At 35.3% G+C, this 27,754-nt stretch overlaps 2 protein-coding genes across 10 annotated transcripts in view; one reads left to right on the top strand and one right to left on the bottom strand.

Annotated features, from left to right (window-relative positions):
* The window catches only part of NSUN6 (NOP2/Sun RNA methyltransferase 6), a 21,368-nt gene extending 400 nt beyond the window's left edge, over nt 1-20,968 (top strand). The window contains exons 2-14 of one of the 4 annotated variants that reach the window (XM_031066785.1): nt 24-136; nt 1,389-1,486; nt 1,910-2,003; nt 2,183-2,338; nt 4,013-4,092; nt 4,855-4,964; nt 7,644-7,797; nt 9,226-9,307; nt 10,298-10,417; nt 13,328-13,472; nt 15,163-15,311; nt 16,113-16,238; nt 19,381-20,968. In XM_031066785.1, the coding sequence (XP_030922645.1) occupies nt 1,443-1,486; nt 1,910-2,003; nt 2,183-2,338; nt 4,013-4,092; nt 4,855-4,964; nt 7,644-7,797; nt 9,226-9,307; nt 10,298-10,417; nt 13,328-13,472; nt 15,163-15,311; nt 16,113-16,238; nt 19,381-19,590 (1,470 nt within the window). In that variant the 5' untranslated portion in view covers nt 24-136; nt 1,389-1,442 and the 3' untranslated portion in view covers nt 19,591-20,968. The remainder of the gene's footprint in view (nt 1-23; nt 137-1,388; nt 1,487-1,909; nt 2,004-2,182; nt 2,339-4,012; nt 4,093-4,854; nt 4,965-7,643; nt 7,798-9,225; nt 9,308-10,297; nt 10,418-13,327; nt 13,473-15,162; nt 15,312-16,112; nt 16,239-19,380) is intronic. The other 3 variants (XM_031066784.1, XM_031066786.1, XM_031066787.1) reach the window with 3 other exon arrangements.
* Nucleotides 20,085-27,754, bottom strand: part of CACNB2 (calcium voltage-gated channel auxiliary subunit beta 2) — a 110,589-nt gene continuing 102,919 nt past the window's right edge. For 4 of the 6 annotated variants that reach the window (XM_031066780.1, XM_031066779.1, XM_031066781.1 and 1 more), the window contains exon 13: nt 20,085-27,754. In XM_031066780.1, coding sequence (XP_030922640.1) covers nt 27,263-27,754 — 492 coding nt within the window. In that variant the 3' untranslated portion in view covers nt 20,085-27,262. The other 2 variants (XM_005418606.3, XM_031066782.1) reach the window with 1 other exon arrangement.

The raw sequence follows: 27,754 nt of genomic DNA, 5'->3' as shown, positions 1-27,754 counted from the left end.
AGTCTGACTCTTGTACTTGACAGGGCGCTAGGCAGTCTCCCTCACCAGCCTGGCTCCCTGCTGTATCTGAACTGAAAAGCATCCGTCCTGTCCCTTCTCAGCTGTGTTCCCCAGCCTGCAAGATTGCCTTCATAATGTAAATATTGAACTCACCCACAGGGCTTATAAACACCACATTTCTACCAATTTTCATATATCTGCTTAATTATTTTCAGGATTCCAATTCTTTAAAAAATTTCGAATGTGTGGGATTTTTTTAAAGGCTACTTTATTACGCTTCTGAAGGAAAGCCTCTTGAAATGTGGGCCATATGGGGATCTTTTTGTGGGGCTTTTTTGTGGTTGTTTTTTTTTTTTTTCCTGTAATGTAGGTGTTCTAGGACAACAGGCACATGATATATCACACTTTCTGAAACATTAAATCTGAGCTTCGGTGATTTCATTTGTATTGACTGCTAGGTTGTAGTACTGTTGTACCACTATTAGTTTTCATGGCAATAGCAGGGAAGGTTCTTGGCATTTTGTTAGACTGTAAAAAGAAGTTAATTCAATTACAGTTTCTTTCTTTCAATAGCTGCTAATGTTGCTGAATAAGGCTTTGAAATTCCTACCCATGAAACTTTGCCATTGTCTGGTCTCAAAAGTCTACATAAGGTCTCATTCTTTTATCATAAAGATTTAAATTAAATCAGAAATATTAAAAATAAAAAAATATTCTTGAGGCGTTTTGTATGATAAAAGAGACAAATAATCTCTTATTCCAATAAAATTAATACCAAACATTCTGATCTCTCTTCTCTGAGTATATTTAGTACAATGAAAATGTATTTCAATAGTCAAAATTCCTTATTATGAATAGAATAAACCTTAAGAGATGTTCTCTCTTTCCTTCCATTTAAGCTGTTGTAAGCAAATTTAAAATTTTAGGTAGTCACATTTCAGACTGAAGTGTGTATACTTTTTCAAAATTTTTGAGGGGTGGGCAGATACCATTGGGAAGATAACTGTATTTTATTACCTCCAGAGAAAAATGGTAAAGAGTAAAATCTTTATCAGGACTGAGCTACAATAAGACTTTATAGCTGGAGTTTTCAAAAGGAGTTAAAGCTACATCTTGAAATTTCCTGTACCTTTTATTGATGTATTTTTTTCACCAGATAGCTTGAAGATTTATTTTAAGGATCAGTAGAATTTTTGTAATTGAGAGTAATGTTAGAGTCATATCCTGACCAATATTTGGAAATTTGAGTGCAATAAAATTGCATTGTTAAAATAGGAAGAATCAGAACCAACAGCTTAGTTTGTGGCTACGTCTTATGCTAAATTTATAAACCTACAGAATATAAGAATCACAAAGAAGATTCTTTGCTTATTTCAGTTTCTTGACAGCAGGTTTTAAAAACTAAAGGAAGATGTCCTTTTTCCCTAAAATCGTTTTCCAGTATGAAGTTGAAGAGTATCTCACCAAAGTGTTCAGAAATAATGAGGTATGTGACATAGTTACCCCTAACCATCACAAAATAATAAATTTTTGTGTAACTTTAATACCTTACAATAAAATATTGTCTTCATATTAAACACAGTGGTTTTTAAATAAAATATTTCTATATTTAAAATAGAAAAGTAGTATTTATGCCCATTGACTCAAAGTTGCATACAAATATTTAAATTAAATTGAGTATAAATCATAGAATTCAGTTTTGGATCCCACTGAAGAGTGGATCATAGATCATTAAGCACATATTCACCACATAATATTGACAAGAAACACTCCCTTACCCCAGTGTAGAATACTACAGACAATCTTATTAATTCCTAATGCCAAGGATAAAAAAAAAATTAAATGTACATGCTTATCAGTATGAAAGTTAGTGATTCATAGATTTGAATTTAGTTTTCCATTTCCTTAGGGCTGGTCTGTGTACAATAGCAGAGAGCTCTCTAGCAGTTTCTTTGATACTTGCTACAAACTGCAGTGATTTTACTGATACAGCTGTTTTTCCAGTAAGTATTTTTCAGGAAATTTATGAGGCTTCCAGTGCAATTAGGCTTCCAGACATAGAGATGTGTCACTATTGCACACCTCAATTTCTATGGAATGTTTATTCAGTGGAATTCCTTTGTGTTGAGCAGGAGGCATCTGTGTGAATCTCTTAATATAAAATCTCTTCTTTCACTTTCAGCTTATCGCTGCTTTAGGTACACAGGAGGCAGAGAAAAAATACCAATCTCTCTTAAGTCATCTATCTCATCCACCAGCTTTTACAACTGTAAGAGTAAATACTCACTTGGCCTCAGTGAAACATGTGAAAAAATTGCTGTTTGAAGAGATCCAGAAGGTTTGTGCAATTTCTTTGTTACAGCAGAATAGCAGGGTCTTCCATCTTTCATCTGAACATGAGACCTTTTCATTACTGGAAACTATAACTTACCTCAGTGCATCCTGTGGCATTAACATTATACAATCACACTCATTTCCTGCCAGCATTAAACATTAAATGAAAATTTATTGTATACCAGTATCCCTCATCTCATCCCTCCAAGAAAGGCAATAACAGAGGGAAATCCAAAGACATCCAACTCTTTTTTGTACGGCAGATCCAAACTCTTGATAGGATTGAGGTACTGCTGTGGTAAATAATGTATAGGTATCATAAATCTGTAAGAGAAGATGACAGATAAAAAGGGAAGCTCAGTGTGCTGTCTTCAGCATGCTTAGAACACTTTTGTTTAAGACTGAAGGAGAATGCCTGTAGATCTAGATATCATTGGAGAAACTGTTTAGGAAAGTGAAAAAATTGGTTTGTTTTGGAAACTGGAGCCATGGTGAAGCTCTGGAGCCACTGTATTTTCTTTTTTAAAACCTGTTTTTAATCCTTATATAATTTTTTTATTTTTTACTTATCTTAATTAAACATTTATTTATCTGATAATATGTAAACCATTATATTTAAGAAATGTAATATTTTGAAATTGTGTCCTAGATCTTCACTCTCTCTGAAAAGATCTGGTTCTTTAAGTAGATTATTAATGCTAGTGGGTGTACAGGGAGCTTTTGCATGACAGGAGCCAAGACATTTCTGTGATGCAGAGGCAGTTGACAGTGTTCTGCTGGCTGGGATGGTAATGAGTTTTGCTAATTTTAGTTTGATTGTAGAAGTCTGGAAATGGGTATTGCAGGGTTATATTTTGTTTCAAGGCAGAAGGCTTTGCTAAAAACTGACTTAAGACCAGCTTTTCACAAACTTCTTGTATTTTAAAGTGTGATTACATGGTAGAAAAGGAAACCGCATGACACTTTTGAACAGAAGTATGATCATGGATTGTTTCCTTTTTTAAGAGAAAATACTTATTTATTACATGCAAACTGATTTATGGTTTTACACGCTTTAAGGTTATATTCTAGAAGGCTCAGATGAGAAGACATAATTCTGTTTAAATCCTGGAACTTCTATAAAATGGCATTTTCTTTTCAGCTAAATCTGTAACTCAGCTGTCAGTGCCCAAACTTGGACTGACAAGAAAAATGAAAATTATTGCCAGGCTGGCCTATTAAGTAAGACAAGCAATACATGAATAGAGTTATACAGTGGCTTATAACTAATAACATCGAAGAGTTAACACAGAATACACCCAAGCTTCTAAGGTGGTGTCACTGTGTGTTCTGTGTTCTGACAACAACTCAGCCTTCTTCCAGAAGAAAGCAAAAACCAGTGATAGGGTTAAGAGTGTCAGAATACTTTCCCACTCCCTGAAGTAAGTTCTCAGTCAATCTCTTTGTGGTCTTGTTATTTCTGAATTTGTGGAATGTTTAGTCTTTTGCACCAATACTTTTAATATATAATGCCCCCTTGCACACTATTTCCCAGCTGCTTTTAACTGTTTTCACTACTTTTGTGTTTTGTGCTCTACACCTAGAAATTATGAATGGAAAAACGGTATTCAGTTTAATAAAGTATTTAAATATTAAATTTATTACTAGTGCTTACTAATGATTTTTTTTAATGAAACAGCAATTTAAAGGACTATGTGTTCCAGTTCTCGAGCACCCTAAACTTCGGGACATTTTACTAATTCCTGTCATTGGACCCAGGTTTGTAATTTTCAGTCTTTAGCCTTAAAATGTTGTGTAACACAATTTTCTTACAGATTTCTTGTTAAACAGTTGTTATAACTAACTCACTATAACTGAGGCACAACTTCTATTTTACTGTGACCTGGTGGACAGTCCATACACTAACCAGGCCAGAGTTTTAGTCTTAAAAAATGAAAGAAAACATAGAGTTCTCTCCCTATTTATAAGACTAATGTTTTAGTGACATGTATGCATCCTCCCTGGAAAGCCTGGTAGGTGGCAGATAGAAGAGCCAAACTTTTCAGTGGAATATAGAACTATGGCTAAGTACAGGCAGGGTTTTCTTCCACTGGAAGAAATCAAGTGGAATCAAGAGTTCCTCAGCAGTTGTTAAATACAAAGTCACATTACAATCATCTGGCATAGGAAGGAATAGAGGACTATTTCTCAATCCCAGTATAATTTAATTGTATTCCTGTGTCAGGTTCATAATAGTGGCAGAAGGTGCTAGAATCTGCATTGTTTTGAGGATTGGTTTTCTTCTTGACTCTTTCCTTTGATTTCTCTAAAAGTAAAATAAATATTTTACTGTAATACAGTAAAATATTTTACTTAAATGTAATTGTTTAAATTTCTAAATGTAATACGTGATAGTTAACAACTTTTTCTCTATTATATCTGACAAAATCCATATTTGTGAACTAGAGTTTACTTGAGGAGTATTTGGATTTTTTTTCAGTATACTTTTCTTTTTTATTCAACTGCGTTTTGTATTTCTAGGCGAGATTTAAAAAAACATGCATCTGAAGTCATAGTTGGAGCCCAGTGTGGATATGCAGTACTCCGAGGAGCACATGTTTATGTTCCTGGAATTGTATCTACCTCAAGATGTAAGAGCTCTTTAAATACACCCAACTAAGTTGTAAAGATGGCAGAAAAAGTGTTACCCTTGAATAATAGATAAATGAATAGGGACACAAAATTGTTTTCTGTTCTCAGCTGAAATTAATCTTACAGTTGTGGTTTATGGTAATGAGACTTTTTAAAGTTTTTCTGGTTTTTGGTTTTTTTAAAATATTTTTATTATTTTTCATTTTACTTGTAGTAATTTATATGTAATTATTTCTTACTGGCATGGCTGGTTTTAAATTCCTTTTTCCGTATAATTCGTAGCTGAAGTATTAGTTCTCAAGGATTTCAGTTTCTTGTTTTTCATTTCAAAGTATTTTTAAAGATAATTTTCAAAGTAAAACTTGTTTTCTTAAGAGTGTTTTTTACTACTGAATACTGTAACTTTTAATGTGGATGTTAAATTGAATAAACTTACAAAAGTTGGCTGCTTAAAAAAAAAAGGGTACCATATCTGGATGGTGACTAGGTGTATCTTGATTATTTAATAGATACAGATGATTTATTTCTTTGCTCAGTCATAAAGCCACTTACCTTCATGGTTCTGTCAGATTTTAAGTTACAAATCAAAAAACCCCAGATTTTCTTTTTTCTAATCCATTGGTGATCATTTACATAAGAGGCATGTAGTAAAAATCTCTTTTTCATTGATGAGAAGAAATTTATGTCAGTTTTTATGTCAGATTCTTAAGACATGGAAATTATGCATCAATGCCTGTGAGACAGGATAAAAAAAAATCTACATATGCATGCTTTTTGTTCAGCAACCTATTTTTGTTCTTTAAATGTCAAATTAACTTTATGTAAAACCAGTATAATTTTGGATGATTCACCTTATTAGTCTATTGTGATGAGATCTAGTGATCATCTTGATTCTTATTATTAAACAAAATGAGTCAGAAAAGCATTTATCAAGTCACTTCATTTCCTTTCAGGAAAAAACCTTCAAGAAGTTTTAAGCATGTGCTTAAGTCCAATTCACTGAACAGGAATGTTTTGCAATCTAGGGCTTGATAATGAAATAAGTATACTGGCATAGCAGTTGTTGGAACTGCTTATTTACATAACCCCATAAATATTCAAATCCTTCTTTGAGTCAGCTAGTGATTTATCATAATTGCCACATGTAATTATGCATGTAACATCAATTTGAAGAAAATAAAGATAGTATAAAACTTATGGAACACTTCAGGGGAATTGCAGATAAGAAAATAAAATAAAAGGGCACACTACCCACTTGATGCCAAATATAATAAAGCTGTATTAAGCACAGATGGTCTAACTAGGGAAAAAAATAGTCCAGCAAGAACACATATTTAATCACTGAACTTGCAATCCAAATGAGGGTAAACTAATGATCAGGGGGCTCTGAGCTTAATTTAATTAATCACACTCTAACCTTTATGTTTATGGAATGCTATAATCTACAGAAAACTTAAGAGCCCTATGCAGGACTAATGTATTTTGAAAGGATGATTGTTAGCAGAGAGTGAAATAAAATCATTTATGTTTGAGTACTGCAAAAAACATTGACAGATATGCTTGATGGACGAGTTAAATTGCTGCAGGTTTTTGTTTAGTGAAGTTTAAGCAGACATTAATACTGAGCAATGACATAATGTTTTGTGTCACACTGTGTAAAAATAAGTAGTGTAAAAAATATATATTTTCAATGGCTACCCAACAAATACTACAATTTAAGAATTTCAGGGCATTTGGGCATAATCAGAAGGCAACCTGAAAATAGGAAAAAGGATTCTCTAGTACAATTCCAAGAACTCTTGGGAAGCTGAACTGCCATTAGTCTTGTTATATCTTCTTGTTCCTCCAGCCTGTCAGTCACCTCAGAAGTGCAGTTTTGGAATTTTTTTTATTGCTATCAGAAGAGACCTTTATTTTTAAGCATATTTTTCAGCCAGTCAACACATAGCACTTGTTCACTATTATGTAAAATCACTTAAACCATCCCTTTTCTATTTTTTTTTCTAATTCAGAAAGCTTGATAAGTCTGTAGGATAACACTTCTTGAGTTTGGTGTATATTTACATACTTGTCTGATCTGGTGGGTTTTAATTGGAGATATAAAACTCTCTAAGAGGATTATTGAGAACAGCAGTTCTCTTAAAGGGAAGAGAGCCAGACCAGAACAAGAATATATAATCACTTGTGTCAAAGCAATAAGTAGCTAGAGAAAAAGCAGCTATAGCTATGTTCTAGGTGGCTTTTGAGAGGTCATTAGATAAATTTAGCACTCCTGCCTTTGTTCAGTAAGGGTGAGCAGTGTTGTTTCGTGTACTTGTGTGCTTGGAGCACATATGGAGGACTGGATCCAAAAGGTGTGCTTAAAACTTATGGGTGACCTTGCCTTGATGAAAGAAACAAAGTGCAGGTTTGTGTAGCCTCTTAGAAAACAAGACACAGTGCCTGACTTGCAGCTTGGTGTCTCTCAGTACCTCCAGTCTTCTAGCAGCTGTCATTTACTGTGTAAAACTTTAAAGCTTTATATCAATTGATGTTCTTTCATTACATTTAAAAAGTGTGAAGTTTGGTATGAGAGAAGAGTTGGAGTAAATAGTCTGCTGAAAATCCTAAGTTACTTGGTCACTACTGTTTTGTTAAATGTCTTAATGATTTCAAGCTTTCCATTTTTCTTTGTGCAGTTGTGAAAGCCGGAGATCTGGTTTCGGTGTATTCAGATATTGAAGGGAAATGCAAAAGAGGAGCCAAAGAATTCGATGGAGTCAAAGTTTTCCTTGGAAATGGAATTTCAGAACTCAGCCGCAGTGAAATCTTCAGTTCAAGTGGCCAACTGAAGTAAGTCCATAGTAATTGCAATCTACATGTAAAAATTTGCAAAGGGAAGGAAGAAAATGGGAAAACACTTTGAATTAATTTGTACCCTATGTGAAGTCACAAAATGGCTTTGCATGTTGGGATTTCCAGTATTTTTTGGGAAGCTGCTAGTTTCATATTGGGATTCAGATACCAATTTACTTGCAAGGTAGGAGGAAATAAGTGGGGGTTTTTTAATAATTAATGTTTATTCAGTTCAGTAGTATCAAACAGAACTGACAAATGTCCCCACTCTGGCAAAATTGCATTTTGGTGAATTGTGTAGTACTGTTTCCCCCTTTGGATGGAACAGAAGTGAAGCCATGTCAATTTCTCCGTCTTTTAAAAATATTTGTAGGGGCATTTTTTTTTTTTTTGGTGGGACAAAGGACAAAACATAAGATCAAAAAAAGTTACTAACACTTGCCAAAGTAGTTACCTATTTCAAGAGTACTTGTTCTTCTATTTTGTTGATGAAGGATATGGTTTATTCCTCTCATGTCACCTAAAACACATGTAAAAGACTATGGATGTCAAATTAATGACCAAGACTTTTCTTCCTGAGAACAAACTACAAAAGTTCTAGTGAAAAAAAAAGTACCTTGCCAGAGAATTTCTGATTTATGAGAGCTTAAATATAGTAAAAGTAGTGGTAGGATGTAGCTGTTGAGTTGGTGACATGGAACAGCATTATGTAACACTAAAATCTGGTGTCTGCAAGTTTCCTTTCTCATATCCTTCCTTCTCATTGGACATAGGCAAAGTAATACTCTGTCTCTTCAGTAATCTTTTGTTTGTAGACTTTTTCATGGCTTTCTCTTTATTGTTATCCATTTCCTGGTACATTGGTTTAACAATTATATCTGCATCAGAATTTCATCCATATTTAAAACTTCTAGGTGACTTCTAATTTCAAACCATAGCTTTGCAGACAAATCAATGTTCCTACAAGGTTTTTCATATAGGATTTCTGTAGTAATTTGACTGAAATCTCAGGAATTTAGGAAATGGAGAAAATCTAACTAGGAAATCACATGCCAGTGCCCTAGTGAATACACATGGCTAGCCAAAAGCAGTTATAGATTGAAGTTAAGTTATTTAGGTCTGGTTTAATGCATTTCTTTACAGTATCAAAGCTTGGATTACATCTTGGTTTATCCTGTGTACAGAACTAGAAATTTGCTTTATGCAATTTTACAGATACTTCCAACTTATCATGTAATGCATTTTTTGCCATGATTTACTCGATGGTGTCATTCTAGAGAATTTTTCTAGAAGTATTTTTCTTGGTTGTTCTTTCATTCTTGTAAGATTGTTGTCTCAAGTTGCTATTTGTATGCATGATGATTTTAATTGACTACTGTTAAAATATATAAAACTGAGTATTTGAAATTTTTTCATGTTTTTCAGAGGGCTGGGCATAAGAATGATAGAGCCAGTCTACCTTAGTCCTTCATTTGACAATGTGCTTCCTAGTCATTTGTTTTTACAGGTATGTTTGTTCCAAAATCAGAAGTCTATACTATTTACAGAATAATTAATATTCTCTTAGCACACATTCATAGTTTCTACATTCCTTGTTCATTGTAGCACCTAATTCAGTCTTTGGATTTGAGGAACACAAAGCATTTAAAATTAAGTCAGTGTCTACATGTAGGTGGTTTAATCATACTGTGTCTGAGCTATGATAGGGGATTTCAAAGCAACATAAGAGATATTCACTTAAAAACATAGAAATTCCTCTTGCACAGATACTCTGCATAGAGCTATTAGTTTTTGGAATCTGCCTATGAACCCTGCAATTTGAGCCCCTTTCAAGGTACATAATTCTGTAGATAATCAGGAAATTCTCCAAATATTAGGTTGATTTGAAGCTGTTATTTAAGTACTAAAGACAGCTTTAAAAGGCTTTTATACCTTTGTGTTGAACTGAGAAGAAAGTATTTCCATATTGTCTAAGGTGCAGTACTGTGCACAATTATTGCACATTATTTCTCTTCAGTGCACCTGTACAATTAATAGCACAGTTCAGCTTCTTGCTATTTTAATTCAGCAAACTTAGACTTCTGTGTTTTGATCTTACTGTTCTTTAGCTGCACCAGTATGTTAATACAGTAAATATTCCAGTAAACAGGTTAATATAAAGTATTCGTAATAAACAGAGCTGCTCTGCTCTGTGCCATTATCAGCTTATTTTAGCTGGACTTTTAGGACTGTAGTCTCCTCAGTCATGAGCTCTTAAACTTCTGTCAGATACTCAGACATAGCTTTAAATAAAAAATGAGCCACTGGAGACTTCTTACGTAAACTGTCCGTTATATATAATACAAACAGTTCATTTTCTGTCAAAGAACTGAGAGCAATATCACAGGTATCTTCCCTGCTGAATGAATTACATTTTTAAATGCATTTGCCATTCCTTAATAAAGGAGTTGATGCAGGGTATAAAGTTTGAATTCTCCCATATTTGTTTTTATTATAGAATTTACCTTCTGTGGTTGTGAGCCATATTTTAAACCCTCAGCCAGGAGAGAAAATTTTGGATATGTGTGCTGCACCTGGAGGAAAAACAACCCATCTTGCAGCACTAATGCATGATCAGGTAAGAGAAGTAATTTGGCATTTTCTAAGGAAGAAAGTCTGACTGCTGTTCATTTGTATAGCTCTCTTCACTTAACTATTAGAATGCACAGATAATTTACAGCAGCAAACAATTGATATTTTGACATTTTACTTACGAATGTATTTTGCTACACATCAGTTACTGAAATGGGCAACAGACAATCTTTATCAAGTATTCACCGTCAGCTTTAAAATCTTATTTGCCACAGATTGATAGCTGAAATAGATCTAATTTTGCTTTTTAAAATGTTATTGAATTATTTTTAATCATAGAATTTTTTACATGCAAAGCAGAGTTATGCAAGAATATGCTGGATTCATGAAACTGAGATGCATAAAAATCAGGGGTTACGGCTGTGTGGCAAAGAAACACACAACTCTCTACAAAAACTTACTAAAAATTTCTAATCCTATTAGGATTTTTCTCAATAAAAATTATCAATTCTGCATAGAGGTATGATTTTAGGCTGAATTTCTATTCTGAATTTGTCCTTCTATGGTAGAATGTCACAAAATCCAAAACTATCTAATGAGAAAGCAACAAAAATTAGAAGAAACAAAAAATATGTAGACAGAGACAAAGGAGAGGAGAATGTAATAAGAATGTAAATACAGGATAACAGCTTTGCATATGTGGAAATGTTATGTGCACAGTGAAATACAGAAATGCAGGTTACTCTTCTCGAGCAGATGGGAAAAGCATGTAAGATTTCCTCTGAAATTTTGTAAGACTTTATTTTTTTTGTTGAAATAAGGTTATTAGAATATATCAGATTGTTTAGAAGTCTTGCGGTTACATTATGCAGTACTTTGACAGGTGCCTGTGCATAAATGTGAAGGCACAGCATGTAATGGTATGAATGTATTGAGAAAAGGCTTGTATTCAGCTCTGTGATGGTTTGTCTGTGGAAATGTTTTTTCCATCAGTATGGAACAATGGGAAGGCATTAATAATGCATTAGACAGTCATTAGACATTATATATATTTAAAGCTTCCAGTAGAGAATTTCAGTGTGATAAATAAAGAAAGTCTGCAAATCATATATTTATGTCATGAATTCATTTACATCTATATTTTTTTCCATCTGTGTATCTAAATTTTGTGTAACTTTGCAGAACTGCTTTGATTGTGCTTGCCTGCAGCTGATGTGGTAAAGATGAAGAATACAGATTTTAAATATTTGTCTCACTTGATTTTAATTTTCTGAGTATATAATTTTAATTTAAGATATGGAAGATAAAGGTATGGAAAAAAACATTTATTTTTTAAGAATGGGGATTTTAAATTCCATTGACAGATTTTCCATTCTAATTTTTCACAGACAACATATTAAACCATTAACATTTCAGAATATTTAAATCACTCTTACTTTTTTGTGATATAATTTTGACCTTACTATAATGTTTTTAAATTATATAACCAAGATGTAAGATTACTCTGTAATGTTAAGCTCTTAAATAAGAATCAGGAATACTTAAAGCTTGAGAATTTATTATTATCTGCATCCTAGTCTAGACCACTGTTTTTTCAGATGTATTATAAGTAGTTGTTCTGGCAGTGGCTGGCATGGCCCAAATGGAGAAGAGTTGTCTTGCAGCTTGTTCTTTTCTCTGGAGAAAAGAACAGAGAAGCTGTGAATAGCCCATCCCTGGAAGTGTTCAAGGCCAGCTTGGATGAGGCTCTGAGCAGCCTGGTCTAGTGGAAGGTGTCTCTGCCCATGGTAGGTGGGTTGAACTAGATGGTCTTCAAGATCCCTTCCAACCCAAACCATTCTATGACTCTATTATCTCTTTATCCCTGCAGTATGCAGAGATGTGCACCAAATCCACTGTTCTTGCAACAGATGAAACTTTGAAGCCCAGTCAGGTCCTAGAGTAATGTGCAATAGATTGGATGGTGCTAGGGGATGGAGGTGCTTTGGCTCACAGCAGCTGAACACTGGACACCACTGACACAACCAAAATCCATTCTTACCTCTCAGTCCTAGATCTGCATATTGCCTAACATGACACACAGATAACAGCTTATCTTTACTGACTTTTTTTTACTTCTTAAACTTAGTAGTTTTACCCTTCTATAAGCCTCTAGAGAGCCATCACCAAATAGAAAAAAATTGTTGTTTTCTCTTTGCTGTAGCAAGTCTAGTACAAGTTTTTGGTTGTTGAGTTGTTCTGTTCTGGATTTTACTGATGCTACTTTTTACTTCCCTTTGTGTTCACAGATTTCATGTAGCAGGTAGTGCTGTGTGTCTGTTTTGATTTATTTTGGGGGAGGAAAAAAGAAATCTTATTTTTACATAATAGGACTTGTGTAATTATGATTCCTCTTCCCTCACCTCTAAATTTATTCTAGTATTTACACTATTTCCCAAAGTAACTTGAGTGACAATTACTGCAAGTATTCCAATGTGTTATGAGTTTGACCAAGTCAGAGACATGGCTGTGGGCCCAGTTTCCTCAGCTCTGAGCTGTAGTGTAATCATATTTCCTTCTCTTTCCATACAAATTTAAAACCTGTTGACCTATTTTACCATGTATTTGAGGCTTCTACCCTCATTCAAATGATTAAATTTTTATCTTAGTGCCCAGTTCAGCAGTTCAAAACAAACAAAAAGAAAGAAACAACAAAACCACTTGCCAGAAGTCAGATATTACAGCATCCCTTAGAGTGACAATGCCAAGCAGTCAGAATGTGCATGGCCTCAGACTAATGTGGCTATTATGGAAAACATGTGGGGACAAGGACTGCAGGAGTGTGGATTTAAGAATGCAATAGTTCTGTAGGGAAGACTATGCTTTTTTTATTACACTTCCCAGGATTAGGGAAAGGAAATCAGAAACATCCATTTAATCCCTATGCTTTTGATGAAAACTTCGGGATTTTTTTCAGGGTGAAGTTATAGCCATGGACAAGATAGCTAACAAGATCAAGAAAATCAAGCAGAATGCTGGATTGCTACAGTTGAATTGCATTAAGGCCTTTTGCTATGATGGAACAAAGGCCCTTTCAGTAGAGAAGAGAGAGGATAAACAAGGTAAAAGAAACAATTTGAGTAGCAGTAGATTTTGGAAGAAAATAGTAATGTTTTGCAAAAACAGTATTAAAGCTGTCACAAGTTTACAAGTCTTTGAAATCTAGGCAGATACCAAAGTTGCTTCAGCACTGGTAGTGCACTTTTATTTTCTACTCTTTTGTGATTATCAGCTTCTCTGTGAAGCAAATAGAAAGTCAAATTATCTGTCCTTGTCACAACCTAATATTCTCAAAGGAAATGCATTTCTTTCCCAGATAATATCAAAGACTGAAGAAGCCTTAAAGCTTCTTTCATGATCACATTTAACCCCATACTGGGAAGTTTATGAGCTAGTCTGAGAAAAAAATTATTTTTGCAGACTTGCTCACTTTTCTGCCTCATAATCCTCATCAGTAAAATGGGTTTATTAATACCTAACTCCCAGGAGTGCTGCAAGGTCTAGTTCATTGATGTTTGTTCAGCTGTTCAAGGGAAAGTTATATACAAGCACAGTGTATTATTTTAAGTAATTTCATTTGCTTTTTTGAAGTGATGCAGTTATGATATTGGTTCTGTTCCCATGATGGAATGATTTAAATGGTATCTGCTGCCTTGATTATTTTTAGTTTGTTGTGCAAAGTATGCTGTTCTTTCTCAGTCTGTTTTATCTCAGTCACTGGTTAGCCTAAGTAGGAATCAGATTACATAATTTGCCTTCTTTGTCCCTATGCATTGCAGTTATTCCTGCTTTGGAGGAACAAAGGTACTTTCCTAAGAGTCTTTTTATGAACATCAAATACTGTAGGTGGCAAGTAGCAATTACAGAGATTAACAAGAGCAAGCTGTAATACTGTGAGATAATGAGGGCTTTTCTGTACATTCCTGCAAGTAACACATTACATATTTTGAACATTTTAGTAATGGATCAGAGGTAGATAAACCAGATAGACTAATTTTGGAGTCAGGAAAAAGCTAGGTAGCAGTAGTGTGATAATACAAGTTTGGCAGCAGTAGTATGTGGTGATGCTGAGCCAGTCTCCATGGACTGAGGAGATAGAAACTTCTGGGCTGTTGAGCCATTGGGGTACAGATTAAAGGATAGGCTCTGCATATGGAAGATACATATTGTCATCCAGGTAATAGTCAGAAATTGTTCTCTTCACAATCCCTTTTTACTGAATTGTTCTGCCATGAGAAATTGCAGTAGTTCATGTTATTATGAAGTGCTTTATTTTATATAGCTATGCATACATCACAAGAAATAGTTCTATAGACAGTCCAGTCATTATAAGGCAGTCTCAGTGATTAACTGCAGGTTTGTCTCAGTAAAGTTTTGCACACTTTTGAGCTGACTGTGGTTCTTTACAGCCTATAAGTACAACTCTGTATCCAGCATCTCTGACCAATTATATTTCAACTTTTTTGATTATTTTTACATGTTATTTTCAAGTTACTAAATTAAGTTAAAAAAAAATACTGCCTAGTGGGATAATTTTTGAGCTCACAGAACTTAAACTGTTCGGTTTTCTGGGAGATGAAAACAACCACCAGCAGTGCTGAGGCTTGTCTCTAGCTGAGACTAATTTTGCAGACACTGTCTATAGCACGTAAATGTTTTATGTTAAGGAAGCAGTAACAGCTTCTCCTTACCTACAGTGAAGTCTCAAGGAAGGACACAGCCCCATTTTACATTACTAACTGCTTTTTACAGAAGGACCTCCATTCTTACCAGAGTCATTTGATCGAATTCTTCTTGATGCTCCATGTAGTGGGATGGGACAGAGACCAAACATGGTTTATTCCTCAACTTTAAAGGAAGTGACCTCATACCAGCCACTACAGCGCAAGCTTTTCACTGTGGTATGTGTTAAACATTGAGTAGATAAGCTGAATTCAGCACAAATGCTTTTGCAGCATAAAACTTACCCAAAAAGCAGTCCCTCATTTTCCCTACTTTTTCAGCAGCCAGGAAGTATTAGGGTCCTGTTAACCTCTCAGCTCCACCAGATCTGTTGCTAGGTGAAGCCAATTCACTGGAGCATGGTAAAGATCTGTGTAATCCATAATAAATCAAAAGCTGTGTGTTTTTTTAATTCCCTCAGTTTCATCCGTTTTACATTATAATAATTACAAAAGTCTAAGTCACAGAGCAGGTGACTTAGGAACATGCTAAGGAGTGTGCTTGGGCTGATGCTGAAGGATAAGATGAAACTTGTCAAAATCTGAATGATACATATTCAAAGTGAATGACAGCTTGAAAAGCAGCATGGATATAGCTTCCATGCCAAATACATGGAAACAGTTGACATCTAATGTAAGTGACATAAGTATTGTGTATCCATGGTTGGCAGCAGGTGGTGAAAACAGATCTAATCTGTCTGGGTTATGCAGAGCTGCACAAATAACAAATCTTACAGGGTGAATCACCCCAATGACATTAATAAACTGCATGAGCTATAATGCCTATTTGGAAAGAAGAATCTTTCTAATCCATGTTATCCTTTGCTGTATTCCCTGAGAGAAATTATTATCTTAACAGTTTAAGTTTAATTAAGTGTTCAGTTTTAATATTCTAGGTACGTGGGTTATTAGTTAATGTTGCTTAATATGAAAGTTTGAAATTTAAAAATAAGCTGAAATATTGTTTATTTCTGCCTGCAGGCAGTGGAGTTGCTGAAGCCAGGAGGTGTTTTAGTATATAGTACATGTACAATTACACTTTCTGAAAATGAGGAGCAAGTTGCTTGGGCCCTGAAAACTTTTCCATGCCTCCAGCTTCATCCACAGGTAATACTATTTTCAGGATACTTTGCACAATCTAGTGATCTCATTTTGGAACAATAAGTTACGTGGTATATTTACTAACAAAAAATCTTTTTTTCACCCTGGACAGCTTTAACTGCTGTGGATAGAAATAACAGAAGGATTTCTGAGGCTTTTTTAAAGTCTGGTTTTTGCTTAATTGAGCTTTATTTAGGCATCATTAAGTATTTTCACACTCTGTATTGTTTTAAAACACAACAGGGACAAAAGATAGGTTGGAAAGGTTAAAATTTCTCTTGCAATTTCTTTAATTTCTTTAATATTTTATTTTTTTCTTTTGCACATTCACAGGAGAGGTGAAGTTTTTTTTATTAATGCCACTGAAGTCATGAAGATTTGCATATAATGTATGGGACATAAATGAAACTAAATTTTTGTTTCAAAGAAGGAGGATGTTATATGAATGGGGCCTATTTTTGATTTATTTAAAAGGAATGAGGGAAAGAAATTATTTCAGGCTTAGTGTCCTAAGAATGCACCTTGTCTTTTTTGGAGTCAGTGCCTACCATTAAGATGTCTGGGAGGAGGTGACATATATAGGGAGATACTGGAATGTTTTTATGTATACTAGCTACAGTTCATACAATTCAGAAATATCTGATACCTTGTAGTACTTCAGGGGGGTTTATCATTGGACCACGTGTGTCCCACTTCCTCTTTGATGAGGAGTTGGGTGTGGTAGTTGTTTATCATCATGGCTTTGAGGAGAAGTCTAACTCTGATACCTGTTTTGCTTACACATTCTGTGACGACTTGTACCAGTCTTAAGAAGCTTAGATGAATCTTTAACTGAAATTTAAAAAAAAATACAATAGGTGTACAATGTGAAATTAATACAGTGGCTGGTAAAGATTTAACAGAACTGAAGCTCTTCATCAAAGCTTTTTATGGTGTGTTCTTCTGTCTGTATTCTCACCATCCATTCACTAAGAATTTTTCAGTTCCAGACATTTCAACTGAGATTATACATTTAACCTAACAGCATAAAAAATCCTCCTGGGTAGAATGACAGAGCAAAACACAAGCCTTATTAATTCAAATGGAAGATCAATTCTTGCTATATAAACTTTCTCTCACCAGTAATATCAGTCTTGAATAAAGCACTGTTTTTCACACACACATGCCATATCTGTAAAAAATAATCTTTTATGTATATTTTAAATAAGATGACATTGAATTGTTTACCCACATATAATTTATAATACCTTATAACCAATTCCCTACCAGTGTAAACTAAGGTGATATTTTCCAATGAACATGAAACAGGAGTCTACAATCTACTTACCTCATGTTCCATTATGTATTTATTTCCCATATTCTTTAGCCTCATTAGATGCCTCCTTTTTTATCCAGTCCACTGTTTCCCAGTTTCTCAATTTGGCAGTAGATCCTGGAAGCACACTGGGTAATGTGGGCAAGGAAAAAACAGGAGATGGAGCCATAAGCGTTGTTCTTGTAGGTGGAAGTTACCACATGGCAGCTGCTCCTTTGTGCAGACTTCCTCTTAGGAGTTTACACAGGAGATACTGTAGATCAGCTTAAATGCAGTAACTTAACTGGAAGGAGAAATTAAAAGGTAGAGGAAGACACTGGTCTGCCTTTAATCATGTTACTTGAACCTGTGGAATATTATTTTCCCTAAACTTTTACCTTTCTTTCCTTCTATTACATCAAGTGACTCCCTTGTCTCCCTTGTATGTTACTTTTCTCTCAATTTGCAATAGACACCTCTGTTTGTCCTTTACCTTTCAATGGAAAGCACTGAAATCCTGCTGAGGGAAAGGGGGAATCAGTGTGCAGCCCCTTGGCTGCCCAGCTCTCCAGCATGCAGTACGTGGTGAAGCAGCTAACTCGCATCATGTGCTGACTGGGTGAGCTCATGTGTTAGCAAAGTGTGATGGCTGAAAAAACACTCTGCTGTAGGCTGCTTTATGGACTACATTAGACTAGATTGACAAAGGAGATCTATTTTTGATATTGCAGTGCCAGCTTTTGCACACTTTGTTCCATCTCCTTGCTGAATACATTGAAAGAACAATCCAGCTAAGAATTAATTTTTTCCAGGAATTAGGGTATTAAATAAGAAGCAGTCAAGGCTATTCACAAGAAATATTAAGAAGAAGGCTGGGATTTTAAGTCCTTCTCCTCTCCAGGATTTTGAAGCCAAATGTTATCTCTTGAAATTGATTCTGTCTTTTTTTCTCTGCCTCATAGACATGCACATGTAACAGTAGTCCCATTTACCTGTTAGTCTTATTACATGACAAGAAAACTCAAAAGTTATATTTTTCTGCTGCGTCATCTTCGAAAATGATGCCTCTTCAGGCAGTAAAATATTCTGGACTGGAGCTTTTAGTCGCTCTGGTTGAAGTTTTACTGTGAAGAATACCAGTATTTTAGGTTGGATATCAGGAAAAAATTCTTCACAGAAAGGGTGATTGAGTGTTGGAATGGGCTGCCCAGGGAGGTGGTGGAGTCACAGTCCCTGTGGGTGTTTAAGGGAAGACTGGATTGCAGTTGGTGCCATGGTACAGTTGACAAGATTGTGTTAGATCATAGGTTGGACTTGATGATTTCCAAGGTCTTTTCCAACCTAGCGGTCTCTGAAGTTCTACTGCTGTTACTGATGATACTGGTAGTGGGCTGAGGACTCACTGTTTTTGACTTAACTCATAGCTGTTAAGTCAGTACACAGAAGTGCTGAATCATTTAGAAGTGGCAACCTAAACCCTTTAGACTGGCTGTCTGGTGGTAACAGCTTTCTTGGGATGTTTCAGCCCTTGGAGTGAGGAATTGTTTTAGTCCTGTGCACTCATCCTCAAAAAGTGCTCTAAACTACAGAGGTAAAGTGGATGACAGGCATCACCACCTCCTCAAAATACTTGTATATATCTTGTATAAATCTTATATGTATGTTTGAATAATATTGGCCAGATGAAGGCAAGAAAGAAGCCACATTACTCCTGGATCTTCTGGTGTGAAGGATACAAGTATAGCTTGTCCAAGTTAATGGTTTGGTAGCTCTGCATATCCTCAGCAGAATACATTTAGGGCATTTAAGAACTTTAGAGATGCAGTAATTTGCTTTTCTTTGTTACTTGAACAGGAACCTCACATTGGAGGAGAAGGCATGAAGGGAGCTGGGCTATCACTTGATCAGCTGAAGCTGCTCCAGAGATTTGATCCATCTGATGTGACATTGCGAGGAATGGATATTAATTCTTTGCAATGTCCTAGAGAAGATGACCTGATTTCTTTGGCAAATAAAGACTGTATAGGATTTTTCATTGCAAAATTTATTAAATCGAACAGTTAATAAGGATTTGGGAATGCAACCTGAAAAAATACCTCAGTGAGTCTAAGAACAGTTCAGACATGAAGTGCCTTTCTTCCTGCTGCAATGTTACCAAGCCAACGGGCTGACGGCAGGGTTGCTATGGCAGCACTAAAATCTGCCAGCTGTTCTGATGGGAAAGAGCCACAGGTTGCAGCAGAAAAGTTATGGTTGGGGGAAGGGCAGTATCATTTGGAAGTCTCCCTCTGCTTTTGTATTTACAGCAGGTCAGTGCCTGAATGACAATTATGTTCACTCATACTGCTGTCTGCTCTGGTTTCCCCTTATCTGGTGCGGCAAGCGTAGGAAGGGGATGTAAGCTACTTTACAAAATGCAAACATAAAAAAATAGATGGGAACTATTAAAATGATTTTTGGAAAGGGTAATTTCTGTGAGGTTTACCAGTAGTTAGTTTCCTTAAATAGTGCTTCTCAAAACACTGCAACATTTTACAAAGAACTGTTTTATAAATTGATACTTAGAACCTCATTTCTCTTTTATTTTAATACAAGCAAGAGTCTCTGTACACATAGTATATACACAAAATACGATTAGGCTTTGTAGCATGTCTTTTATAGCAGCATGAATATATTAAACCATCTCACTCTGGGAATGTAAATAAATATTGTTTCAACATCAAACTTCCCATGCATAAACTGTATTGGTTCTGAAATAGCCTATTGGACTGGCTGACAAGTGACAGTTTTAAAATCAAACATTTGTAACAGAAGGGGCTACAGTTATGATTAATATATCAAAAGACAGAAAACAATGCGTAATACCATCTGAAATGTTGCAAATCACCTTTCAAACAACTAAGGATATTAACTCTTTATTGATTAGAAAGCATCACCAGCTAAAATCATGAAAATTGAAACTGGGGAAGCATGCTAGTGAAAACTGCCTTACTACATTGCTCAAAGTTTAAATAATCTGAATTTCTTAAAAGATGTTAGATGTATTTGAAAATTCTGCTTCAGTTCCAGTTTGAACAGTATTCTCAGTCCTGCTGGAACTGACAATAGCACTAAAGAAGGAAAGCTAAGGACAAGGAAAAACAGAAATTGACATCTGTGTGTGTTTGGTGTTTTCATCTCAGTCAATTTCCAGTTTTAAAAAGCATTATCTGAAAAAGTCTGTCTTTTCACACATAATTATTTGGTTGGATTAAAAAGAGCAATAGTTCTTTTATCATTTGTCTTTCTACTGTAAGAAGTGCATTTTGTATTTGCTCGCAATCAAAACCATCTATACAATTCTCTTTTTCGGTAGTCTGGCTGTTTACTTATATTTTCCATAAATGTTTTGATACTGTATGTTTTCTACTGCTCTTGAATAAAAACGTTTCTTCTGACCTGCCAAGGTTGACAAGTGCATCCTCTGTAAGGTCTATCCAAGCAGGATAGGAAAATGGAATTCTTGTCTACTACTTCTCTACTTCTGTTGGTCATTCCTTGCCATTAAACACACCATGTCTAAAGAAAATTTAAAGTAATTTTGTTTCATCAGTAGTAGGTAAGATATCCTATTTAGAGTCATGTAAGTTCATACTATAATCTTTCTAGTCTACATATGGTGAAAATTATTACCTGGGAACAAAAGGGATGAATCTTTCATTGTAGGAATGTGTTGAAATCTTTAACTCAGTGTTAGTAAAATAGCATTTTCTTTTTTGCAGATTATAGAAATTTTGTAAACATTAATCAGCACACATAAACTATATACTGAAGTCTGTGTATTCATATAAAGTAAGGAACTTTACCTCCAGTTTCAGTAGCAGGATTTGTGCAATGCTGAATTTGAAAGAATTAAGATTGCTGAATTTTTAGTGGAATATTTGTTCAGACATCTCCCACTTCCTTTAGGTTTGGATGATAGGCATTTTAAGGAAGTGACCTCACTTGATATTATAGGAGAAGTTTCTTGGGGGTGGGAAGAAAATGTAACTAACTTTTAGTTAATTCCAGTGTAATTGCAGAGCAGACTTCACCTGAAGAAATTACTGATATATGAACTTTAGCTATTGGGGTTGTTTCTGCAAAAGTCAACTGGGAGCCTTAGATGACACTCAGCATAGTGAAGGGATTGGCCTGAGCTGTTTCCCAAGGGCCCTGTCCCTGTTGGGAATGGGGGAGTGACTTTGTCAGGCAGGTCAGAACAGAAACTCAATTAAGATGCACCAGCCCTTGAAGGAGCCAGCATCCTTTCTCTCACTACAGGTGTGGCTAAGTTAGATGACTAAAGTTGGATGGATGCCCTTTTTTTTTCTATTCCAATCTTACTGTGATTTCAGAAGTGGTAGGAATACTTTCTCATTGACAGTTCTGATGGATGGTGTATATATGTTTTAAACGTATCATATGATTACTTTCCTGATAATCTGTACACACTGAATCATTGTGCTTCACCAGTTGATGCTGAAGCACAATAGAATATATTTTTATATATATTTATATATATTTATGTATTAAATTAAAAAAGTTATTTTCATTATAATGAAAGATTAAACCTACCAAATAGATAGATTAGGCATGCAATCAGATCCTGTCTTTAAGAAAGTCTGAAAAGTAGTTTTCTCTATTTGCAGAAATAATGATTAGTAATAGTGCCACATCTAAATATCTATCTTGGTCAGTAGAAAGATACTAAAATAGGCAGCCTCATATATTATGAAATTATAATACAGCTTTTTCTTGTTTCAGTGTCATGGAATGCACCAGTTTTTTGGATCTCATATGCTTTTTAAGGAATGGGCGAGTGAGGGTGATCAAGAAATGACTTTAGAGTGGGTAGTTTAAAATATAAAGAACCTTGTTTTTATGTTTGATTGTTCATGAATAAGAAATCTATGAGAAAATCCAATTTTGTACTGCTAGAATTCATTGCAGAGTAGGTATGCATGATAGATAAAAGTGGCAAGAATAAAGGAAGAAATGAGAATATGGATGAGTTAAAAGAACCTGCTTAATTTCTATTATAGCTGATATAAACCTTTTCTGGGGCTGCGTAGGAATACATTTCTAGGGTGGTAAGTTATAAAAAGAAACTTTCTTGTCTATAAAACTACTGTAAGCTCATATGTAATAGTTTGTTATATAAAAGTGGGGAAATAAATTACAGACAAATTGCCAAGCAATAAAAGTGGTTGAATAACATTTGATTAAAAACATTCACAGTAAAAATGGCATCCACATATCTTACAGATGATAGAAGAACTAAGATTTTGGTTAAAGATCTGCAATAAAGTAATAAATATAAGTAAATGTACACCAGAAATGTTATATTACACTCTGAAAAATAATTTCTCTGTTTAGACTTTGTAATAAAGTTTTTTGCAATGTGCTTGATATTTATGGATGGAATAGAATGAAAGTCAAAACATTTGGAAAACAGCTTTCAGCCTGATGTTCTAAAGCAATCAGAGGTCAAATGTAACCACAAATCAAAATACCTTTTGAAGAGGCTTTAGTAACTAACAAACACAGGAGGTGGTTTACACCAGCTCTTTTCCTTTGAACATCCACTGATTAGAAGCAGTCAGACCACTCACTTCATTCCAGCTGAGGGAATGATAATGGACCCCATTAAAACCTTTGCAGGTGTCCCAGAATGTGAGCATGACTTTACAAACCAACAGGGCTTAAAAATGGTAATTGCTAACAGATTCATAAAAGACAAAGTATTAAGGGGCAGTGTATTAGATCTGCGCAGGAGCTGTGTGTACAGGATGAGTAACCAGGTATGCAGGGAGAAGTAAAAATGGGCTTCTCCCTTTATTCACTGCTCAGTGAGTGGAATTTCATTTCCTTATCCTCCATTAATAATAAGGGCTATAGGTTAAGAGTATACAGATTTCTGTGAAAAGAGGTGCTCCTCTGAAACTCTGTGGCTTTAAAATTGATCTTTGTTAAATAGGTCCAGAGCCTTACAAGATACTATGTATTTAATTTAATTCCTTGAGAAGCAAAAACTATGGATCTCTCTTCAAATTCTGAACTCTTGATGCCAGATACAGAATATGAATTCATAAGCATTCTAGAAGAATTCTTTAAATTCTAGGCAGTAATTTATAGCTCAATTTAGTAAAAATAGTGTTTTCAGCATATAACTTGTACTGATGCTGCCTTTGTGCACTGTTTACTTATTCCTCCCCACTGTCCTGCCCCTTAGCAGGTCTGGAGACTTTTACTGTCATCTCCTTCCAGTCCTCTGGAAGAGAATTCTTTCTTCCATGACATCTGTGTGACACTAGACAACTGGTAAAGGATAGACTAAGGCTACTCAGCACTGACATATAGTCATTTGAAAAAACACATAAAAATAAGGTTAACATCTAACATATACATGCAGATCTTGAAATGCATCCCATTCTTTCCCATACTGAAATTCTTTAGAAAAATACAGAGTTGAGCTGCCCAGACTTACATATCACTCAATTACTTTATCTTCCTCTCTTTCCTTCTGTTTCACTGGTTTTATTATCTTTTTAGTTCATCTGAATGGAAATTTTACAGGTTGTTTTGTACCACACATCCATAAGATTCTGGAGCTCACTGGGACCTCTACCATTTCTCAGAGTCAAAACCCCTGAAACCAGATACAGAAGTGTGAACTCATTCGTATCCTAATGCAACCAATATTAAACTTTCTAATGGCAAAACTCTGCAAAGACATTTCATCACAAAAATCTTTGATATGTCCTCCACTTGGAGTATTTTTAAAGCTTCTTATTGACATAACTCTGTTAAAGTGCTTTTCAAAGTAGTGCTCAGCAGGCAGGTGGTATTGTGCAATATATGTAGTACAAGCTCACATTACAAATGATTTGCCACTCTTAAAACAGAAACTGAAAAAAGTATCTCAGCTAATAAAACCTATTCAGTGAGTCTGCCTAAGAAATACACGTTTGGTAGTATGTTGTCTATACATAAATAGCAGCACTATATAAAACACAATTGTATGAACCAGTTGGATTTGGATTTGTCTTTTTTTTTAATGTTTATACTCCATGAATCAATATATAGGCCATACTTAAATACTAGGACTATGCTCTTTATTTTCTCATTTATTTGTCTATACACAAACTGCCTATGCCATAGTTTTCATATACTACTCAGTGCTTTGAAATTCTGCCAAACATTCCTTAGAAAATACTTTAAGAAAGCTGAAAAATAAACACTCTCTGGAGCAAAATTTAAAAAATGAACAAAGCAAAAAAAACCCACACCCAACCAAAAACCCAACAAAAAAAAAGAACAAAATATTCACGGTAATGAAGTGGAATAACTTCTTAGATGACATAGTTGTCATGAGTTGCAGGGAGCAACACCATTTACTGCAGCTGGTAAATTAGCTAAAGCCAGGCTATACAGAGCAAGACAATATAATTTTCTTCTCACTTACATGTGATCTGGTATGATTCAAACAACAGTCTTTTAATGTCATTTTTACAGGTACCCTGAAAATTCTCTTGTATCAAAAACCAGTTTATGTACTCTTCTATATCCATTTAGTAATACGACAGATCTACTTACCTATTCTTCCTTTCTCTACAAAGCCATTTAGTGATGTTTAGAAAATGATGAGAATTTTATTTCTAGAAAAATAATCTTTTTTCTTGTGTTCCCCACAGTTCATGCTTTGAGCCAAAACCTACCCTTAAATAACCACAACAGTCAGCAGTACTGGGAGGAATGGCCGATAACTGACAGCAGAATTTCCCACTCTTAGCTTGTTGTAAAAATGCTTATAAAGCACCAGGGAGATGGGTAGGAGAGGAAGGGCAGAGAATGTTGAAGCGAGTTTCTTGGATGCTGGGCTAAGAAACTGGAGAAAGCATGTGCCTGTCATATATCTTATCCATTTCACTAAAATGATATTCAAAATCAGGCAATGCTGATATTCCTAGAATTGAAATAATAAATAAAAAGAACTTCCAGCTAAACTAATTATTATCACACTACATTCTTTATATAATGTGCTATTTACAGGGAAATACAAAAAGTATTTCATTAATACAAGTACTACAAAGACTACATGTGATGCAGAACAGCTTTTACACTAGGCAAGGGTATGGAACCTGGAGTCAAAAATAATAGAGAATTTCCCCCCACTTACCAGTGCAACAGGTGTTCAGTGCAAAACAAACTGTGTTCAATTCCCTTCCATTTCAATGCATTTTCTCTAAAAAGCTCCTAACAGAGTCACAGTCATTTTTCTATGCTCTCATCAGCAGCACAACAGCTTTGGTGAAGGAAAAGCAGTGAGCTGACTGCAGAGTGGGAATGCAGAAAATTGGCAAGTGTAGAAAAAGTGGAGAAGCTACAAAAATTTATTTTCCAACAAAATAACTCTCCACAAGCTGTGTAAACTTTTCTTACTAAAACAAATACTCTAAAACACAAAGACTTTACATTTCCAGTGAAACTCACAGTAACATTTGCCTGTTTTTACTCTCCTGAATCTCAACAAAGAGCCAGCAGATTTATGCTTTCCCAATTACCTGGGTCAGTAAATTCCCTCATATTCCCTGAATGTAATTTGGATTTTTAAATTAAGAGATAGAATGTAGAAATAGACTTTTTGGGCTTTTGAGTAACCTTTGTTTTCTTCAGTAGATTCTCACAGTTTGCTGCCTAACGTGCACATGCACACAAACATCAATCCACCACCCACCCACTCACATACACACCTCCAACATGTGTGTTCTGCTTGCTGACAGTAGAACAAAAATTAAGCTGTGCCCATTGCAATATTGTGACCTGAACAGAGAAGAATAATTTATAGTGGTAAGTTCATTATCTTTACCGTAACTTTAAAATGCAAAATTTGGTTTGCAAGGACAGCGTAAGGTATAAGAGTTACACCCTTTATCTCAAGCACTCATCCATATTTACAATAAGTATAAGCTTTCTGCTACAGAAGAAAAAGTATTTAGATTGAACACTGTTACAGATTTCCCAAGTGAGGCTAGTTCCAGTTGCCAGTAATTCAAAAGCAAATCTGCTGACTTGGCATTAGGACTCTAAAACAGTGTGATCAAACTTATATAGTAAGAAGGTGTCTGCAGAAATAACATTTATAAACTGTATATACAGTACACAGTACCAATACATAGAAAATAGATTTTGACTCCATGATCCCCTGTGTGTAAGGCAAGACTGAATTCTGTCTTCATACGGAGACCACCAGAGGTACAAGCAACAGAGTGGTGCTTAAATCAATATGCAAATCAAGTGCATACAAATTAAAAATCAGAGCAGACAAAAAGTTTCAGATTTTTTTTTATGTGCTGATCCTGGCTTGCTGAATACATGGGAAGTTATTAAACATCGAATGTACCTTTTTTTTAAAAAACACTAACAACACCTTGATGGCAACAGATATTGTTCAAGTGGCAGCTACCAAAAACAGCTTGAAAAATGTCATAGTACAACATCAGGAACTCTTCAGTTGTACTACACTAATTCATATAGCACTAACCAAAAAAATAAGTATATGAATATTCTATTTCATGCTATTGCTATGCAAGCAACAGCAATACAAATCAGCATACAGAAGGATACCATATGTTCTGCAAAGAAGAACCCAAGATATTTTCAAGGGGCATTGTTACAAGACTTCAAAGAAACACAAGACTGCCAGAGGCAAAAGTTACTGACGGATGTAAACATCCCTGTTCCACTCTCCTGCATCGTTACGTTTTTTCGATATCACTTCCCCATCCTTGTCACAATATTGGTCCCTTGATTTATGGCGACTGCGCTGTTTGTTGCATTCGTTGTGGTCCTGCTCGCGGTCCCTCTCCTTTGAGCGGTGCCGGGACTCTCTGTGTCTGTGTTCACTGATCCCATGGGACTCGTCTCTGTGATTATGATCCCTGTGAGAATCATAGTGGTCACCGTGCTCATGTGAGTAGTCCTCCTTTGGCTCTACGTAAGCTGAATCTCTGCTGTCTTGTGTTTCTGAGTCAAAAGTTTCCTGCCTGTGAAGGCCTCTGCCACCACTGCGATGGTTGTGGTGCTGGCTGGAGGAGGAGCGGTGCTGGGATTTCTTGATGGGCTCGACCCGTGCTTCCTCCTCAGTGTGGGAACCGCTGCGCTCAGGGACCGAATGGTCATTCCTCTGGTCTCCTTGAGATCCCTG

This window comes from Geospiza fortis, unplaced genomic scaffold, assembly GCF_000277835.1.
Source record: "Geospiza fortis unplaced genomic scaffold, GeoFor_1.0 scaffold138, whole genome shotgun sequence".
Lineage (NCBI taxonomy): Eukaryota > Metazoa > Chordata > Aves > Passeriformes > Thraupidae > Geospiza > Geospiza fortis.
The sequence above is the reverse complement of the archived record's forward strand: the minus strand, read 5'-3'. Positions and strand labels throughout refer to the sequence as shown.